Genomic DNA, 18,837 nt, shown 5'->3' with positions numbered 1-18,837 from the left:
AAGCGTAAAAAAGAAGAAGAAGAAAAAAATTAAGTAGCCGACGTGCGACAAATAAAGAAACAAGGTAAAGTCGTATTCGTCCGAACCTTGACCGTTTGGATCGTGTTCCTCTGAGTGCTTAAAGTTGCAGCCAACGTCGTTCCTCGCGATCGCAATCAAATATCCATCTTCTTAATCTCGATATATATGTCTGTTGGTGTAGCTCGTTTTAGTTTTTTTTTACGCGCAAGAAGCGAGGCGCTCGAGACAGAAGCAATTACGTTACTCGCGCGCATCCCGCGATCCTTATCTTGAAAAATTAGCGCCGGCAACAGAAGGATCGATAAAAAGCGGTAGCTAAGTGAGAGGTGTTTGTAGGAAGGAAACCAGGATGGGTGGATTCTCAAGCTTTTTTTTTTATTCTTCGTAAAGGTAGATATTGCGAGAAACTAGCGAGAATCGCTGGCAGTCTTAGCAGCTAAGGCCTTTACAATATACGTATACCACCTACGTGTTGTCCTTAGTTATTGAGCGCAATTCGATTATACGGAGATCGATAAGAGAACAGCGCAATCAAGATATTGTGTTACCCTTCACCATTAAACCCTCCACGAACTTTATTTAAAATAAACTCGCCGAAACGTATCGATTCTGAGCTACATTTGTTCCTAACTAAGATCGAGTCTCTGCGGTCCGTGCTGTTAAAATGTCTATGTAAATATGTATTTATTTCGTAGGAAGACCGAGTAAGAGCGCCGACGATCGGATCGTCGTCAACCGCGTTACGGAAGAAAATTAAAGCTAGCCCAATACAACGTTCATTGTTATTCAGCCTTTAAGGTAAACGAACGACGAACCCTCGACCAACCAAGCCGATACGTCTTAACTCTTAGTAGATCAAGCGCCGTGCGTCAACTACAATTCTACCATAGCGTAATCGTAATCAATAACCGTAGAACCCTCTTACTTATTTAAAACTGGCTCGTAGGCTAGCCTGCGCACCCCGACTCCAGATAATTCGACTCCTGTTCCCAAGAAATCCGGAATCCTCGAACGTCGCTTACTCTTATCGCTACATCTATCAAAATCGCTACGCGTGTAAGAGATCTAACGAATATCGCGAGAAATTTCATCGCTCCACTGTCCGATATAATATTCCAATAACGCTCGTAGTAATTAGTTATCTATAACGATCCGAAGCTATCCGTAGTAACGAGAACCGGATTCGTATTGAGCAGGCCAGGAGATTCCTGGTCCGTTTTTATCGTTGTCGTAAACGTACTTAATTTTTGGATGACCGCTCGATCCAAAGAAAGAATCTCGAATCATTCCGAACATAGCCGTTCCGAGAGCCATATTGCTGATCATTCCAGCCATCGACGCGGTTGCACGCGCATGAGCCAGAACCATTTGAAGCAAAAACGACAGGACCAGTCCGAATCCTGGCATCATCTGCGTCATCTTCGTCTTGAAAGCTTTGCCCATGTGAATCATCGAATTGGTCACCTTTCTCGACACCACTTCCTCGTGCAAACGCGGCAGTTGAACGACCAAAGTGGATTTCGCGTCTTTCTCATATTCTTCGACGATTTTATTATCTCCGACGTTATCGAAACTTTCCACGACGTTGGAGCCGTCCTTGGACCGCCTGTCCGAGTATTTCTCTAAAAAAGATTTGAAAAAGTTCTTAGCTCGTTTCTGTCTTTGTCTTTCATCTTGGTCCCGCGACGACTCTTTCTCGAAATCGTACGCCACCTGGCTCTTCGTCGGCAGAACTTTCAACTCGTCGGAATCTTTTCCAGACTCCAAAGACACGATGTCTACTTGCCTTGTCGGCTCTATCGGACCGTTCTCTCCTTTTTCCATTTTAAACTCGGCATCGAGAGATTCTATTTCGCCGGCAAGTTCGTCGTGCAGTTTCGTCCCAAAGAGAACTCCGAAAGCATCGTACGCGTCATCCGAAGTATACTTGGTATCGTCGTTCTCTATCTCTGAATCGTTCGGTCTGATCCTGTCGAGAAACAGCGTGATAATCTCATCGTCGTTTATGGATCTCTCGATATCGACCATCTCCTCGCTGTTCTTCAAGAACTGAATATCAGTTTCTCTCGAATCTTCTATGCTTCTTTCCCTTTTCTCCTTATCCTTCTTCGCTCTGTCACCTTCGGGTCGTTGGTCCAAAACTTCCTCCATTATGTCGCTTATGATCGTCAATATACTAGGAAGATTCTTGTTATCCTTGAGTTTCGCTCCTCTACCTTCTCTGAATCCGGAGAAGCTAATTCCCAGCTGGTTATTCCCATAGCCCTTGATCTTGAGATATCCTACGTCCGTTTGAAACTTGTCCTCCGCCAGCTTCCTGTACCAGTCGAGTAAGAAGCTCTCGATCGATTCCTTCCTTTCCAGCAGCCTCTGCTCGAAGTCGGTCGTCGACACGCCGAAGAAATTGCGCACCTGGCTGTCCGTGTCCAAGTAACGGCCCAAGATACCGAAACTTGGTAGAGACGGAAGACCAGGAAGACCAGGAAGACCAGGAAGTGAAGGCAGATTACTGACGACGAGCGGCCAAACGAAGATACCCAAGCATCGTATGAAGCTGAGACTCAGAATACACTGTATAACCTGCTGCGTGATTCCTTTGCTCGATGGTCGATCTTCCAAGTCTTGGATAATCTTTAAGATCTCGTACTGGTCGGCGGTCAATGAATTTCTCATCGTGGAGTTCAACTTGTCGACGAGATACTGTTCCGATTTAGAGGGACTCGCGTTGGAAGATCTCAGATTCTCCTTCACTCTGATCAATAACCGAAGGTACTCGGATTCCGTGATGTTTGGCAACGCCAGGGTCGACGATTTCGAAGACGCCAAGCCATCCGCCGTGTCCGCTTCTTCGTTGTCGTAATAAGAGCCGAGGACGTCTATGGTGCTCCTACGTTGTCTACTTTTAACTTCTTCCGACGATTTTGAATCGATAGTTGCTGCTTTTCTACCAGTATCGGGTAGATCATCGACCTTCTCGTTGGAGATGTCTATGAGGATGCCTGGCGGTTGGTTTGCGTATCCTGGGACGGCTCCGTCATTGTCTGTAAAGATAGAAAGAATTAGAGATAATTCCGATAGTTTCTATAAATATCGATCAACGATAGATTCACCTACTGACGGCGTGATCGTTGGGTCTCCTTTCGATTTGTCATCCTGGGCTTCTGCGTGCGAATTACTTTGCGAATTTTGCGAGCCTGATCGTGCCGCGAGTTCGCCAGGCTGCGTCGACAACGTGGGAAACTCGGTTGACAGCTGGGAAATTCCGGGGATCTGTAAAATCCCTGGCAGTTGAGAAATACCTGGAATATTACCGGCGATGGAACCAAAGTCTGGCAGGCCGGGAATTTGTACGATGCCGGGGAACTGAGAAAACAAATCGCTGATGCTGGAAAAGTCAGGCAATGAGAAACTGTATTGTTTGAGAATCGGCCAGATGATGTTATTCGTGCAAGCTACGAAATTGTAACCCGTTATGCAATTTTGCATTCGCGCGACGTAAGATTGTCTAGCCGTGTCTGGTAGTCCTCTTTCTACCAATCTGATGATATTTATCTGTCTTTTGTTCAAACTGGAAGCAACAGAATCGGTTAGATTTAAATACGATCGCTTCAATTCCGGACTCTTGCCCAAAATGTCGGATAATATATTCTCTATTTTTTCCTCGGCTTGCTCTAAAAGTTCTGCTTCTTTGATCGAACCAACTTGAGAAGCCTGGACCGCAGGGCTGGGAGGTTTCTCCGATAGGACAACCTGAAAATCGATGGAACTGGAACTCGACTCGTCAGGCAGATTCTGAAGAGTACCGAAATTCGGGAAGCTAGGTAGCCATGGATAAAACTTGGCGATCGTTGGCCAAGTTACGTCTCTGCTACATTCCAAGAAGTTTCGTTCCTTGATGCATGGCTTGATATTCTCGATATATTCGAGCCTCGTTGGAATCGGCAACAAATTCTCCGCGATATTTATAATGTTGATCTGATGCTCCGACAGATGCGGCGAAAACTCTTGCGTTCTTACCGGAGCTGGCGAACCAGGTAAATTAGGAATAGAAAATTGAACAGCTTTCAGGATGTTGGATATGATGGTCTCTGGCAATTCGTTGTAAATCGGAAAGAATCTGGTATCGGTTATGGTCACTGTGGTGTCCCCGTGCTGTCCTGTCTTCACGTCGGTCTCCGAAAGAGCTGGAGTATCGGAGCTAGAGCTAGATTCCGTTAACGTGGTATTAGGGACGGCACTGGGCGAATCACTGGGTCGTACGCTGCTTACGATTCCAAAATCCGGGAAATTAGGCAACCAGGGAAAATAGACCGACAGCGTTGGCCAAACTACGTCTCTGGTGCACATGAGAAAGTTATCGGTGCGTAAGCACGAGAGCATCGTGTTGACAAATTCGGGTCGAACATTTTCTGGAAGCAAAGTATCCACGATACCAATGATATTCGCCTGTTGCACGGTAAGCAAATCGAGGAATTCCTGGTTTTTGGTAGTGAAACTGGAAGTTGTCGAAGTGGATTTGATGGATTGCAGTTGAACCGATCGGAGAATGTTATAAATCACAGACTCTGGAAGCTCGGAGAATATCGGGACGAATCTAGTGCCCGATACGCTGATTACCGGTACGTTAGGTACTCTGTTTCGCGATTCCTTGTCTCCGAAGAAGATATCGGCCGCCTTTTCTCTTTCCACGTTCGACACCACTCGTTCTTGTATCAGAACCGCAGGATTTATCGAGCTTTCCTCGATCTCCGAAGATCCTTGCGGATCAAGTCGCTCCTTTACGCGATCGGTAACGTCGGATTGTGGGAATTCGGCTAAAGTCGGCTGGTACTTTGCGATCGTTGGCCATATTACGTATCTGGCGGCGTCGATGAAATCGTTGCTGTTCTGAAGGTAGGACAGAAACTCGGCGATGAAAGTTGCGCGAGCAGACGGCGGGAGGAGAGATTCCGTCAGATGTAAAATTTCGATTTGCCTCTTGGTAAACGCAATGAATCTCCCGGCGTTTCCCGTTACGATAAACGACGGCATCTCTCTGGCCTGCTCGTAGGATTTCGTAAGATAGACCTTCTGTAGGATCTCCAAGATCTTGGTCTCCAACTGGTCGGAAGATCGTAACAAGGTTCCTCGATTCTTTAGCGACGAATAAGCCGGTGTCTCGGTATCCTTTGGAACGGTAGTTGCTCCGACAGGCACGTAGAAGTTGAGATTCGAATAGGCGGAGAGTTGTGGAACGTAGCTGCCAACGTCCGACGACAGTCCCGCACCCTGAAACTCCGGCAACAGACTGAAAATGTCCGGAAGAGTCGGAATGAAACGTTTGACCGTGGGCCAGGCTGAGTATTTGAAACAAGAGAGATAGTTGTACTCCTTCATGCATCTGACAGTCTTCTGAACAAATTCTGGCCGATAAGAGATTGGGATCAATTGCTCGGCCATGTTGATGGTTAATAACTGATCCTCCGGTATCAGAGTTATATACGTATCCATCGATTGATCGAGAAAAGACGGCGAAGTGGATATACGTGGCTGTTCCTTTAGCGTATTTTGAAGAACCTGGATGATGAGCGCCTCCGGTCTAGGCTTCCTCGTTCTGGTACCATCGGCGTCCACCACTTCTGGCAGTTCGCCGATGTCTTCCGAGAAACTGGGGAAGGGGAAAATCGGATACTGCGGAGACAGATCGGCGATCGGATACCAACATTGGTAATCTGGAAAAGCGGGCAACGCTGGGAAATATTGTTTGACCAAAGGCCACGCAAAGTACTTGACGCAGCTAAAATATTCGAATCTTCTGACGCACGAAAACATCTTGTCGGAATATTCTCGGCGTAAGGCTTGAGGCAAAAATTTCTCGGCCATCTGGAGAATAGTCAACTGATCGAAAGTGAGCAATTCCTTCAGAGTGTCGTTTTTCGGATCGATGTAAGAGACCAGCGTTTCGTCGTTGGGATACGATTCCAGGGCGTCCTGCAGGATATTGTACACCGCGACGTCCGGGGTGAGAAGCCTGACTCGATGAAGATCCTCGACTCTGCCCGATTTTTGCTTGTTACCCTGAAACACGTCAAACACGTTTATCTCGATCGGAAGATTGCCCGAACTTTGACCGATCGATTCCATCACGAGCGACCAAACGAAGATCCGCGTATTTAATTTAAGACACCTCGCCGTCGAACGCATCCTGTCAAATTAACGACCAAGGATCGTCGCTCTCTACCAGCTACCAATAGTTCGGCGCATCTGATTATTCGCGACTGAATCTCGGTTAAGCGTTCGCGTAAGACTCGAACTTCGAAACTGCAACGTGTCTAGCAACTGCTTCTTCGCGAATCTAGGAATTTCCGGAAGAACTTCGGTCGTCCGCTTTCTCAAACGTTGTACGAACGCGCTATTCTCGAGCTGGCTTTGCAAAGAAATTGCCCGAGTTCTCCACCGTTTAAGAAAACTATACACCTTCGCGGATCGTTTAGCGTCTGTTAGTTTAATATGTTTTACCTTGTTGGCGTTCCGAACCTTCTCCTCGTTAAAGGCGAGCCACTCGTCCGTGCCGACCTGCCGTTTCGAATTGAAAACTTTGGCCTCGTCTATCTTGTCGGTCTTTCGAGCGTCCAGCGCGTCGTCGCGAATCGATATTAACTTCTTTATCTGTCCATCGACGATCGATTGCTGTTCCCCATCGGATATCTTCTTCTCCTCCGCGTTCAAGTAAACGGTGGAACTCTTGCGTTTCGATTTACCTCGAGGCTCGACGAAAGATCTGTATTCTCTGTTCGCGAAAAACTCTTTGATTTCTTCGGAGTCTGCACTTTCGTCCGACGAGTATTCCTCTTCGTTCGCGCTATCGTCGTCTTCGAGCTTTCCCGATTTTCGAAAGTAATTGGGAAGCGCGTGTTTCGATTTTTCATCATCCTGGACGCGACTCTCTTCGGCATTGGATATCTCCGATTTTTTAGGCTCGATCGCTTTTACAGAGCCTTTGTATTCTTCGTTATTCCGGCGCGCGTCGATCGGGTCAGGCGCAACACCGTCGGCATCCACTTGCGAATCGAATCTCCTGATTCCCTCGTCCGTAGCTTCTCCGATCTGTCCAACTGGAATCCCTTCGCTCTCTCGAACCTCGGATTTACCGACCAAAGCAACGTCGTTCCTTCTACGCTTTTTCACCACACCAGCTTCCTCGTCTTCCTGTTTTAACACCTCGCTGCTACCCTCGTCACTCGCTCCAACCACGTCCACCACCTTCTTCGTCCTCTGATTCTCTCTTTTCTTTCTGGACTCCTCTTTCGACACTACGAAATCATCACTCGGACATTTTATGACCAGCTGTTCAAAAAATTTTGAAATTTCTTCAACGTTCTCCTTCGATTCCTCGGACTTGACCTCGTCGATCACCGTCGAATTTATTTCACCAAAGTCGTGTTTCTTTGCGCCCGGCGAAAGTTTGGCAGCTGGTCGAGCCTGGTTCTGTTCATCGTGCGGTACACTGCGTGGTTGGACAACGCGGAGAACGAACAGGAGAAACAGCAGACAGAGGAAAGATGGAGGGAAGAGATGGAAGGTCCTTGTTGGCTGTAGGCGTCGCGAGTTGAGTGCTCTCATGGTCGCGGTCGAGAGGCGAATGTCTCGGCCACTTGTGAGCCGGTCTATGGTCAACCATGGCGGAGGTATGGTAATACATATAGCGTCGTCCGGGACGCAGCGGAGGAAGATGCTCGTGAGAGTGTACGTACAGGCTCAACCAACGAGACGCGGGCATTCACGAGACTGTGTGAATAGGCAACAGCCGGGAATTTCCATTTTTATGCTGCCCCTCTACGAGCGAATCGAGTTCGCGGTCTAACGGGTGTAGATGCATTTACCTTTACGTTTCTTACGATTCCATCGGCAGCGGAGATTCGCAGAATCATTCCATTAAACGACTCTACCGGCGTCCTCCTTCGCGAGCAGAACATTTTCAGGGTTTCAAGAAATTGCGCGCGTTTTCTGCAACGTTTTCTAGCTAATAGATAGAATCCTATCGTGAATGGTCGTTAAAAACTCTATCGTAAGGATAATATCGCTTCTCCTTTATGGCTCAACATCCAGCGTGGCTGAAGCAACGAGTCGCTTATACCGGTTGCCGACCGCTAATGTGTCCAGCTCTGTTTCTTCTTGCGGCCGAACGGTAATGAGCCATTCAACCTTGAGGCAGTGGTGCTTGGAAAATAACGCCAAAGCCTCTTACGATTCTACTCCCGACCTTTCGTACCTCGTTTCCTAGCATTTCCGCCATTTCTGTTGGACCAACGGAATCGTAGATCGACGCGCGTTAAACGGAGAAAAGATAGCCGGCTATACTCCGCGGAGAACAGCCAAGAACGAAATTCGAATCGATCCGCGGTTATCGACACGGAAAATCCAGATTCTTCAGAATCTCATATTTCGTCGTTGTTTTGCCGAACGATAAGACCGTACTTTCGATGGGTTTGGGAAATTAAGCGACAGTCGGCTCCTCATCGGACCAACTCTCCTCGAAAAAGCTTGCTTCTTGGAAGCGAAGAACGTTCTACGCTGGTAAAAAAAAAAGTTATTTATCAGTTTCTTTTGCCCTTATCGTATTCTTAAAATACCCGCACCGAGGCTAGCTTTTAAAAGCTCGGCGCGATCGAGCACAACGTTCGAGCGGGCAAACGTTGCGAGAGAGGGGAGCAAAAAGACGGCGAGGGAAGAAGAAGTCGTCGCGAAGAGACCGGAGGATACAGCTCGAATACGGTCGAAGCCGGGTTTCAAGTACATCTTTAATACGGCCTTTCTGGTTCTGGTGCAAGGGGTTGGATTTTTAGTCCTTGAGCGCGAATCGAGACTAGAAGGGACGGCAGGGAGAAAGAGGAGTACCCGGCAACAGGATACGGCAGGGTAAAGAATTTTTACGACGCACATTATTTTCCAACATGGCCTCCACTGTTTCCTTCTTCGGCTTACGCTTCTCTCTTTCCTTCCATAAAGAATTCGGATTCACCTCGCAAGGCCGATGCAGTAAACCTGTACCGCTTTTCTTCCTTTTATCCGTCCAATGCCACCTTCGTTCTTAAGGTGTATTCACAACCGCGTTGACTCTGATTTTACTAGCAATAACCGCGGCCGCATCGCCGGCGCAAATCCGTATCATGCAAATTGCTGCTTTCGCTCCTTTACTTTTACCATTTTCTCTGCGGAATGTTTCACGCTTACCAGCTCCATGTTATGTCACCTGATTATTCGCGAGATTTTACGTCGGCGCGTAACGCGTAATACGTCTACCGGGTTGCCAATAAATTTCTCCGTGGTTAACTACCTTTAGAATCGCCTTCTTTTTCATTAGAAACTTCTTTTCGCTTTATAAGCAAATCCTCTCGATCTATCGATCACCGCTTTCTCCGATTCTTTCTATATTTCGTCCAAACGCGTGAAAACTAAAATGCATCGTTTTGCCATATTGCGTCAACATCGACCGAATAATCGAATCGACGCACCATGTGCCGGGTCTATCTCGATCCGCGTTTTCGGACTGTCTTAGGTTTTTCAGGTATCGGAGATACTCGGATGTCTTCGAGATGTGCGCGCAAAGCAAATGTTACTTAATTTCATATTTAATTTTACAAGTAAAGAATCGCGTATCTAGGCGAAATAGAAAAAAGATGCGTATGGATCGATATCGACTCATGGAAGCTTCCACAGGATCTTCCGGATCCATTTGTATCCATTGGTTACTTCATTGGCAATGTTATTATAGTTCGTAATTTCTTCGAAATTACAGACCACGTTTATTACCTTCTTCGCTGCAGAAACAGCTGCTTGACTGCGTTAAATTAGCAGGGCCGTGAAAGCCATTGAAAACGTAATGGACAAAGGCGTTCTATAGTTACTGCCTCCTTCGTTTCGTATTCCTTTGACGGTTATAAGGAAAAGAGTCTTTTTCTCCACGCTCGAACAATAATCAACGATGGACGAACGTATGGTGTCGCTGACGCGGCGATCCCCGGCTATGGGATTCCACGGTCGAGCAGTTCCATGCGAGGCGAGCAACGTACGGATGATCGCGGGACAGCGACCATGAAAGTGGGACATGATGTACGTTGGATGCAGGAAAGATTCCAGACGACTCGCGAAGGGACTGCCAGCTTCGACCCTCGAATAGCGCGATCTTACGTTTTGTCCCAATTGATCGATTTCATTTTCTTTTTCGAAACGGAGATAACGTTTGTCTTTCACATTTAAATATTTGTCAGAAAGCGACGACATCCTAATACGGACCTCTTTTCCAATATCTTCCAACGAGCATCGCGAGAAAGGAGAAGGCCGTCACGGGATCGGTGGGTAGAACCATGAAAAATTGCAGCCTGGTAAATGCAACGAAGCTATGATCGCGCTGAATACACCGGCGAAGCTCGCGGCACGTTCTAATAGCGTTCTCGAAAAGTGTTTCAACCGCGGCGCGTCCACGAAATTGTCAGTCGAGGAGGAAATTCGAGGTAGTGCGCAGATCCACCGCGCACACGTAGGCCGATCCTCTTTTGTGGTACGAACGCCGTCGTGGTCGTTCGTCCGAATCATACGGCGGCTCGTCCGAGCACGATTAACACGTTGTGTAATTCGTGGTTCCTGCTCGTATCTCGCGATCAAACATCGAGTAACGATCGTAGGCAGGAAAATTCTTTGCTTGGAGCGGAGCCCCGGTGTCGATGAAGAGAACCACGTGATCGTAACCGGTTCGATAATGCGGCCGATTGGTTGGACGCTGGCGTGCGCGTTGCTCGCGACTACTTTTCCAAAAAGTGCAATCCTGTCGGACGTCCAGAGTGTTGGTGTCGCTGCGGGTTACCAGCACGAAGCTGGACGCGCCAAAGTCACCAAACTGCTGCCGATTTCCAAGGACACGACCGTGGACCCCGATATCCAGGAGCTGAGAAAATTCCTCGACGATCTGTTCGTCGGTGGAAGGAACAAGGTTCGAGGTAAGCGTAAAGTTGACGTTTCGAGATATTATCGTTCGCGAAAACGAACGATAATGAAACTGAAATCGATTCGACGAACGACTAATTGGACATTAAATATTTATGAAAAGCAAGCGGACAAGCTCGAACGTTTGGCCAGAAGCGAATCCAATTTATGTTAATGCCGATGATGTACAAAATGGGAGCGATGATGACAATGCTAACCGTTTTAACTCTGATCTCGCTGAAGGGACTGCTTATTGGTAAGCGAAAATTACTCTATAGTCATTGTACGTATGGACGTAGGGATAACGGTTCGGCTATGATAGTGTACGCTACATGCATACCGAATCGGGAGACATCGACGACCCATTTATCGATAGATGCTCTTCCAAATTCACCAAACATCTAGAATTCAACGTTTTCCCTACTTATAATTCGCACATCGTAATTCTTTCGTTATGACACGATCTAAATACGGACTTGGTTGCAGGTGCCATACTATTGATGCTAAAACTCAGCACGATAATAGCCAAGTTTACCTCCGGTGGGCAGCAGAATGCGCAGCTTGCTCAACCGATCCACGTGCACGTTCACAACAGCCTGCCGACAGCTCACAATCAAGCATACAGTGGATGGATGTCGGCAAGCGGACCAGAAAACGCGGGAGAACATTACTACTACAGAGGATGATGACGAATTCTTTCGCTCGGAAACTGTCTCTTCGATCGCCGCGATCGAAACTAGGCTATCGGACCTATCACGTTCCTTACCTGCCGACCGACTGGTCCCGACCTCGACCAGTGCTGGAAAAATAGAGCAGGCACGTTGCGGTTGTCAAGAAGGCATCGACGATACAGCGAACCGCAGCTCGCTTCTCGTGTACCAAAGTTTTGTTTAAGTATTCTGAGATAAGACTGGTAACTCGTGTCGCCTAATCGACCAACCTGGAAAACCAAAATTGTAAACTCGTACGTTTAACGAGCAACCTCGCGTTTACCTCAAACTAGCAATAATATTAATTTATTTTGTAAAGAAACTGCGTCTCTCCTCCTATTTATTCAAAGTGTATGTATCATCGTAGAATGTATTTATTAAACTCTTTCTTAGCAAGCAAATTTCTCTTTGTACTTCGAAATTAAGCTGTTCGACTATGAATTTTCTGACATTGAAGAAGTCATAGCCACGGATCCGTCGAAATCCTCGATTTTTCGACGAGAATGAGAAAAGTGTCGAATGTCTCGACTTTTAGCGATCTAGAAGCAAAGTTGAATTTTCCGCGTTTCAAGGTCTGCTAAACTCACACGCGTCCGTGACCAACCGCGTGTATAGTACACCTTCTATGACACGAATCGCGGCAGCGGACTGCAGAGACCCAGTTTCCTAGTTTCAGTGGGGTAACCAGACGGCAAAAAGGAAATTGTCTGCTCTCCGTTTGCTACGATTCCTTAGCAGTCTCGTCACCGATCGAATACAAGCACCACGCGTTCTACTCTCGTCGGTTATGAAACTAATAAAAGTACAAACACGTAAAAACGATCGTTGATCTTTTAAGCGCGCGAAAAGCTCGACAGCCCGAGAGATAATTTGATCGCGCGATTGTAAAATCGGACAAATTTCGAGATCGTTCTGACAGCCGAGTCAGCTTGGACCCGGGACCGGAAGTAAGAAAAGGAGCAACGACAAATGCGTAACGTTATTTGTTACGCGGATATCGGAACGATATCGGAAGAATGATAGAAGGAAAGGTAACGAACGTAAGAAGAATGAATAATTAAGCGGCAATTAGAAAGGCAGTCAAAAGGAAGCTAATAGGTTATATTTCTATTTAAGAATTAACTTTCTAAGCGACGACGCGACACGACGCTGCCATGAACAGAGTGGACGCAGTTTTTTCGTGCTTGTGCATCGTGATTCTCTTTCAAACTTTGGCCCGTGCCGAAGATGTCGCGAAAGAGTTGAACGACGCTTTGAGGGTTGACGTTTCTCAGGGAATTACACTGTATATCGCGAACGACGAAGCAAACGTTACTCTGAGCCTGTCGTCGCTGTTCGAAAGTAAGTAAAACGTTTCTAAGATCAGTGTTCGCGAATCACGCGATTCGTTACAATTTCTTTTGAAGGGAACGATGTAGAGCAACGAGATACAGGAAGATTCAAATTTAAGAAAGGTATCCTAAAAAGAATTGGAATGACGATGATGATGGCTCCTCTAATCTGGCAGGTTTAAATTAACATCCTATACGTATTACCAGTCTGCAAATTTTTATGCAATAACGGGGTATGATGCACTACTATCGAGCCTTACAAGCCTCGTGGACCCATCTGTGACATTTCATGAGTCCTACGAATTTTCTCGGAAACTGGTACAATAAGTACAATTTTATTCCGCGATATAATAATTGCAAAAAGGAGTAATATGTACCAAGAGACATTTTCACTCTTTCCTATAGGGATACGTGGGCGTTGCGTTTTACCCCACGTTAGTGTTCCCTTTTGCCCCAGGCGAACTAATTCAACAAACATTTAATTCTTATACTTCGACGCGAGGTAAAGAACAAGTTAAAACGTCGAAATACAGGCTGTACTTGTCGTTTTAAATTTTCAAGATGCAAGTTTCAAAAAAATGGTAGAGAAGCCGAAGTAGAAAAGCGTTTAGTCTCATTCGCGTCTCTTATAGAAAAGTAACATCGATGTTTTATTTTGTCTATTCGTTCCATTGTACCCCTCTTTTCCACTTTCTATATTTTTACACTTTTCTATTTCCTATAAATGCATAAATATTCGCAGTCTGCATATTGCTGATAAACGAATTTAGAAACCCGCTACTTCTAACGCGCGTTTGCATTTTAGTTAGCAACGTTACCAGCTACCCTCGCCTCCCTCAAGATCAGTTTGCTTCGAAGCATCTTCATAGGGAAAATCGCATTGGCGATAATGTTGTACAACGCGCTGAGGAATTCGCAGAAATCGGAAGTGGTACTGATCCATAAACCTGAATATCACGATCACTATTATCACACTTATCACGAACTGGAAGACGACGACAAAGGCTGGTGGGGACGACGAATAAAACGGCACCTTTAAAATGGAATAGCTTCGATTACTTCATCGAATAATCGTATTTAGGATAATTGCTGTTCCAACCAAGTTGTGTATCTGTGATACGTAACGATAGCGACAAAATGTCGCGATATTTCGAATATACGGTTCGAATCAAGAGTATAGACGATTTTCCGCAGGGCGAAAAGGCAGCGGATCGTATATAAAATTAAAATTAAATTTTGGGTCTCGAAAGAATGTCCGGCGCAATGACCAACAACGAGATATTCCGAGTGACCTACTTCGAGCTGGTAACGGCATTTTGGTCCAGATTCTGAAGCGATCAGCTCCGACCAGCGATTTCCCTTTTCTCTGCCGTTAAATTCAACGTCGAAATCGAAATTTAAACGATACCGATCGATTTCGACCGGGATGAACATAACGTACCGATGACCGGACCGTCTTCGGAATTACAGCGCAGCTTTCTTTCGTTTTTCTCGCATAAAATTTTATCAACGTTGAAACGAAACATGCTTATCGCGATTATGTCGTTGAAATTTGAAACCAATCGGAAAATCTACAAAGAAGTTAAAAGACATTTACTACGAGCTATTTGGTAAAAAATTGGTATACGACATAAACGTTCGTCTTAAATACATATGTAACGAATTATTAGTGTAATGGATAATTAAGCTTTTCGATATTTTTCTGATTTCTTCGAAATACGGTAGATTCTATGTACATCTTCGGATTTCTTTCAAACTTTGTCGATATAATCGTAATGATCGTCGGGTGTCAGTGAAATTTGTAAACGTCCCATATGAAATGCAGAATGTATTGATAAAAAGTTTCAAATATAATTGTCGAGGTACTTTGGCGAATTACTGTAACTACCGTTTCAGAAAATTCCTCACGTTTACAGTAACGACGATCGCGATTCTTGAATGCAAAAATTGCACCAGAAGACCGCTCTACTTTTTAAGAAACGAGCAAACTGTTTGCGTATAACGTTTCTTGACGAGCTTCGATCGTCGTTAGAGACGGATATAGATCGACGCTAGGGGCACGTAACGAAAGTATTGTCAATGTCGAATTTATTCTCCAAGGCTTCGATATTCGTGGTGCGTATACGTGCCAGAAACCCACCTTCCGTTCGCATAGTTAGTATGCCAACGCCATCGATCCCGTATCGACAGTTCGCCATACGAATCGCAGTCCTATACCGTTTTCTAAACTACAAAATGCGCGATGCACGACGCATACGTGGCAAATCAGAATGGAACCCGGATTAATCTCTGTATGCGTACGAGCTTAGATCAGCGCCACGACACGTGAAAGCATTCGGCTTTTTAGGAAAACCTACAATCGCGCATCTAATTTGGTTGAGCGTGTTTGTCATTAGAAAAGTCGAATTCTCTTTGAGAGAATTCTTCCCTTTACGTTTGCTTTACGTTTACGCGATACCGACGTTGTTCGCCTTTAACTATATAAATTAACGATCTTTATGGCAGATCTCGATGGCGTTTAATGGTATATAGTCTCGTTTGCCGCTTATTAATTTCGTTTAATTAGATTAAACAACCGGATCCGTTGATCTCTCCTGGATCTCTGACGCGGTAATCGTAAACCCGTAGAAATAGAAACACGTAACATAGGCGATTAGAGATCGGGAGAAACGTACGTGAGATTGAAATCCATTCGTATAGATACTTTTTTGAAAAGAGGAGCAACGCGTGTAATCCAGAAAGTAGTTGATAAATTCGCGAAATTCGCAGTTATTACGGGAACGTAAACGTTACACGGTGTACGCAACAAACACGTAGAAATTTTCGTAGAAAATCGATGTAGCTTCGATGCGTCGGTAAAAGATTTACAGTCGTATGTCGTCATATAATTATCCAGGCATACGAAACGCGCGAAAGCGAACGTCGAGGACACTTCTACGTGTCCGTAGACTTTTCGCATATGCGGATTCCACGATTTCCTCTTCTCCTTCGATAAGATGTTCGGTAAATCGGAAAAAATCTTTTCCTCGCATAGTTACATCATCGTTGAAGTCTCGAGAGGCTCTTCTTCGTTTAACGTACTGACCAAGCCAAGTTGCTGCGGCGCCGTGAAGATGTTATTCCACGTAAGACGTTTTTTCTCGCAAAATATTTGAGATATCGAGAGTAAAAATGGATCGACTTTAGCGTATACAGCTTGACTTTAGTGTGTACAGTTTGAAAGTAATTCGTTGCCAAAAAATACTCGTTATATTAGTTTTCTTTTGAAACAATGAATTTCTTTGCCTTTGTAGGATTACTTTGTAACGAAACGCATCTTAACGTTACGGATTCGTATTTAGAATAAACGTAGCTTGTTATATTAGTCAAATTTTCCTCTCAACTTTAACCTTAACGTTGTAAAAGTATCGAAGTGTGCTCGAACCGTTTTAGAGAACTGTTACCGGAATTATATGCTTTCTCTGTGCCATTATCCTTTGGAATTTCGCAACGACAAGTGGAACGGCCGAACAAAACAGACCTTACGAATTTGGGTTCAACATCGTTGATTTTCAACATAGGTACGAGAAAAAAGGTTCGTAAAACACGTAAAAATTGAAACGAATCCATCCTGTTGCGTTCTTCGAATCGTTTTCGATCGTGTTAAACATCTTTTTGTTTTTTGTTTTTTTTTTTTTTGCTTTTTTTCGGAACGAGAGTGTGATTCAGACATAAATATTCGACGAAAGCCATTTAACGAATAAAATATCCATTTTACAAGATGCTAATGGAATTATCACGGGAGAATATGGATTTATAACCGCGGATGGAGTGTATCACGAAACAGGATACGCCACAGATAAAAACGGTGATTTTATCATCACCAGGATGACTTATAGAAGAATTAAAAGTTGTAAGTTTGCAAATTATATTCATAAACCAAGATAATTCGAATATATATATTGGAGAAAAGTAATAAATGCTAATGGTTAAATTTCAGTGAAGGATGCGCAAGAAATATTGAAAGCAAGGCCGGAAATTGCAAAGAAGCTGGTAGAAGCTGTAGCGAGGGCTTGTAGCGCGTGCAAACTCGTAATGAAAACAGACGAATCTGAACGTACTACGCAGGCCATTCGACCGGTAACGCTACTTACTTCTAGTAAGAAGTTGGATGCCCTGTCACAAGGGATGGCAAACACGTTGGAAATGGGAAAAAAGAGAAATGGTAAAAGATCCTTCTCTTACACGTCCGACGACTATCGTTTGATTCGACTACTTTTATTTCTCATTTTACTATTTACTCGATTACTTCGCAGATGAAATTTCTCGCGAGAGAAATGAAATCTCTCGAAGCTCGAAGGATTTTTCTAACGAAAGAAGAGGAAAGAATTTCGTTCAAGACGTGGTGAAAGATACGGTAGATCCACGCCTCAAAGAGCCGAACATAGATGATCAAATGCCGGCGAATGATCTTTACTATCGCTTTAATTACTCGATAACGACGCACGAGCATCAAGAGGATGGATATAGAAGCGGGGGAAAAAATGGCAGCTTTCGCGCAGAAAGTGAAAATGGTATCGATACCCGAGTGAAATATTTGTCGAACGAATTTGGTCATCAGCCGAACGTTTCGTTTGTTGCCAGCGACAATGCGACGAAATTGCCGGCGAACGAAAGCCAACAACTGAAGGGATACTCGTTCCTTTGGTACTGGACGTGAAGAACGAATTTTGTTTATCTTTCGAATTTTTAAGTAATAAATTTTTAAAAGAGACCAAAACTAGCTTAAGAAAACGTTATGTAACATGAAATTATTATCAACGAATAAAAGGGAAAATCGATCGATCAACTGTAAAAAAGCGAGTCGAGTCGATGGAATTTTGAAACGTCTGTATTCGAATTTCGTTAAATTTTGAACATAAGGATTTGCTTGAAGGATTTGCTTGAAGGATTTGCCGTAAACGATCAAATTGGAGCGGAACGCTTGTGCGTCAAGCGTAAAGTCTTTTGCGTTAAAAGAGGATCGAGATGACGGTGATTCATCCGGACAATCGTTCGCAACATGCTGTGACAGTTTCTTTGTTACGCTGATTATGTAGCTTTAAGAGCGAAGACCGCAGCGGTTATGCTAATTAGCCTGAATAAACAACGAGATTCGCTGTAGGAACCTTCGCTTACGTTACTTCGTTATAAACGAGAAAAGAGTTGGATAGAGCAATTTGGTACAGACTTCTTATAAATATTCGTTATTCTTAATTGTTTTTAATTCTTCTTGATTGCTTAGCGTTTCGAAAGCAACGATTTCACTACATTTTCGCACCTCTTTATTCTTTAACCATAAAAATGACTAGAATTAGGTTGTATTAGCATCCCAACGCTGTACAAGTGGAATTTCTGTCATCGGTCCACGTACGTGACTCACACGCGTGCCAAGTTACTCGCGTACAATCTTAAATCCATTACGCTTTTCCGCAACAAGGAAAAGGTTAACGCGCCATTAAAAATTAATTTTCACCGTGCCGTCCGGTAGAAAACGGATCTCGGTTGTGCGTCGATTTGCATAGAATCGATTCCCGGGCTTCTAATTTTTCGCTTCTTACGTTTAAAGTTTAAAATGTCCATTTTCTGATTCTTCGATCTTTCAATTTTCCACGTCTTCGATTACCGAATCTTTGAATTTCGTAGTTTCTGAATTTTGGAGTTTCGTTGCTTCGCAATCCTTAGATTTTCCTTTTTCTTTTCTTTCTTGAATTCTTGAATTCTTGAATTCTCGAATTTTTCATTCTGTGAAATTTGATCGTTCGCATTGTTAAGATTCATTCGACGATGAACAT

At 44.6% G+C, this 18,837-nt stretch overlaps 4 protein-coding genes across 4 annotated transcripts; 3 read left to right on the top strand and 1 right to left on the bottom strand.

Annotated features, from left to right (window-relative positions):
- Positions 1-322: 322 nt before the first annotated feature.
- LOC139993051 (uncharacterized) lies at positions 323-7,623 on the bottom strand. Its single transcript, XM_072014441.1, has 4 exons — positions 6,520-7,623; positions 5,089-6,078; positions 3,132-4,908; positions 323-3,062 (listed from the first exon to the last, which is right to left on the bottom strand). Exons 1-4 carry the CDS (start codon positions 7,621-7,623, stop codon positions 1,180-1,182), a joined length of 5,754 nt encoding a protein of 1,917 aa, XP_071870542.1. The 3' UTR covers positions 323-1,179.
- Positions 7,624-10,550: 2,927 nt separating this feature from the next.
- LOC139992898 (uncharacterized) lies at positions 10,551-12,094 on the top strand. Its single transcript, XM_072014181.1, has 3 exons — positions 10,551-10,997; positions 11,108-11,239; positions 11,470-12,094. The coding sequence occupies exons 1-3, from the start codon at positions 10,760-10,762 to the stop codon at positions 11,667-11,669; spliced, it is 570 nt and encodes a 189-aa protein (XP_071870282.1). The 5' UTR covers positions 10,551-10,759; the 3' UTR covers positions 11,670-12,094.
- A 144-nt stretch (positions 12,095-12,238) lies between these two features.
- On the top strand, positions 12,239-14,671 carry LOC139992899 (uncharacterized). The gene is made up of 3 exons (XM_072014182.1): positions 12,239-13,034; positions 13,100-13,200; positions 13,830-14,671. Exons 1-3 carry the CDS (start codon positions 12,848-12,850, stop codon positions 14,061-14,063), a joined length of 522 nt encoding a protein of 173 aa, XP_071870283.1. The 5' UTR covers positions 12,239-12,847; the 3' UTR covers positions 14,064-14,671.
- A 1,395-nt stretch (positions 14,672-16,066) lies between these two features.
- Positions 16,067-17,828, top strand: LOC139992987 (uncharacterized). The gene is made up of 5 exons (XM_072014329.1): positions 16,067-16,149; positions 16,457-16,598; positions 16,785-16,916; positions 17,004-17,228; positions 17,320-17,828. The coding sequence occupies exons 1-5, from the start codon at positions 16,138-16,140 to the stop codon at positions 17,721-17,723; spliced, it is 915 nt and encodes a 304-aa protein (XP_071870430.1). The 5' UTR covers positions 16,067-16,137; the 3' UTR covers positions 17,724-17,828.
- The last annotated feature ends 1,009 nt before the right edge of the window (positions 17,829-18,837 follow it).

Source organism: Bombus fervidus, chromosome 12 (genome assembly GCF_041682495.2).
Source record: "Bombus fervidus isolate BK054 chromosome 12, iyBomFerv1, whole genome shotgun sequence".
Lineage (NCBI taxonomy): Eukaryota > Metazoa > Arthropoda > Insecta > Hymenoptera > Apidae > Bombus > Bombus fervidus.
Note: the sequence above shows the minus strand (reverse complement) of the source record. Positions and strands in the feature narration are given on the sequence as shown.

Excerpts from the sequence above, each read along its gene's own strand:
- LOC139993051 (XM_072014441.1), bottom strand. The coding sequence starts at position 7,623 with ATGAGAGCACTCAACTCGCGACGCCTACAGCCAACAAGGACCTTCCAT. Across the intron at positions 6,079-6,519 it reads AGGTTCGGAACGCCAACAAG|GGTAACAAGCAAAAATCGGG; the intron begins GTAAAACATATT and ends GACGTGTTTCAG. Across the intron at positions 3,063-3,131 it reads AACGATCACGCCGTCAGTAG|ACAATGACGGAGCCGTCCCA; the intron begins GTGAATCTATCG and ends CTATCTTTACAG.
- LOC139992898 (XM_072014181.1), top strand. The coding sequence starts at position 10,760 with ATGCGGCCGATTGGTTGGACGCTGGCGTGCGCGTTGCTCGCGACTACT. Across the intron at positions 10,998-11,107 it reads TGGAAGGAACAAGGTTCGAG|CAAGCGGACAAGCTCGAACG; the intron begins GTAAGCGTAAAG and ends ATTTATGAAAAG. Across the intron at positions 11,240-11,469 it reads GCTGAAGGGACTGCTTATTG|GTGCCATACTATTGATGCTA; the intron begins GTAAGCGAAAAT and ends ACTTGGTTGCAG.
- LOC139992899 (XM_072014182.1), top strand. The coding sequence starts at position 12,848 with ATGAACAGAGTGGACGCAGTTTTTTCGTGCTTGTGCATCGTGATTCTC. Across the intron at positions 13,035-13,099 it reads CCTGTCGTCGCTGTTCGAAA|GGAACGATGTAGAGCAACGA; the intron begins GTAAGTAAAACG and ends TTTCTTTTGAAG. Across the intron at positions 13,201-13,829 it reads TGGCTCCTCTAATCTGGCAG|TTAGCAACGTTACCAGCTAC; the intron begins GTTTAAATTAAC and ends TTTGCATTTTAG.
- LOC139992987 (XM_072014329.1), top strand. Across the intron at positions 16,599-16,784 it reads ACATAGGTACGAGAAAAAAG|ATGCTAATGGAATTATCACG; the intron begins GTTCGTAAAACA and ends CCATTTTACAAG. Across the intron at positions 16,917-17,003 it reads TTATAGAAGAATTAAAAGTT|TGAAGGATGCGCAAGAAATA; the intron begins GTAAGTTTGCAA and ends GTTAAATTTCAG.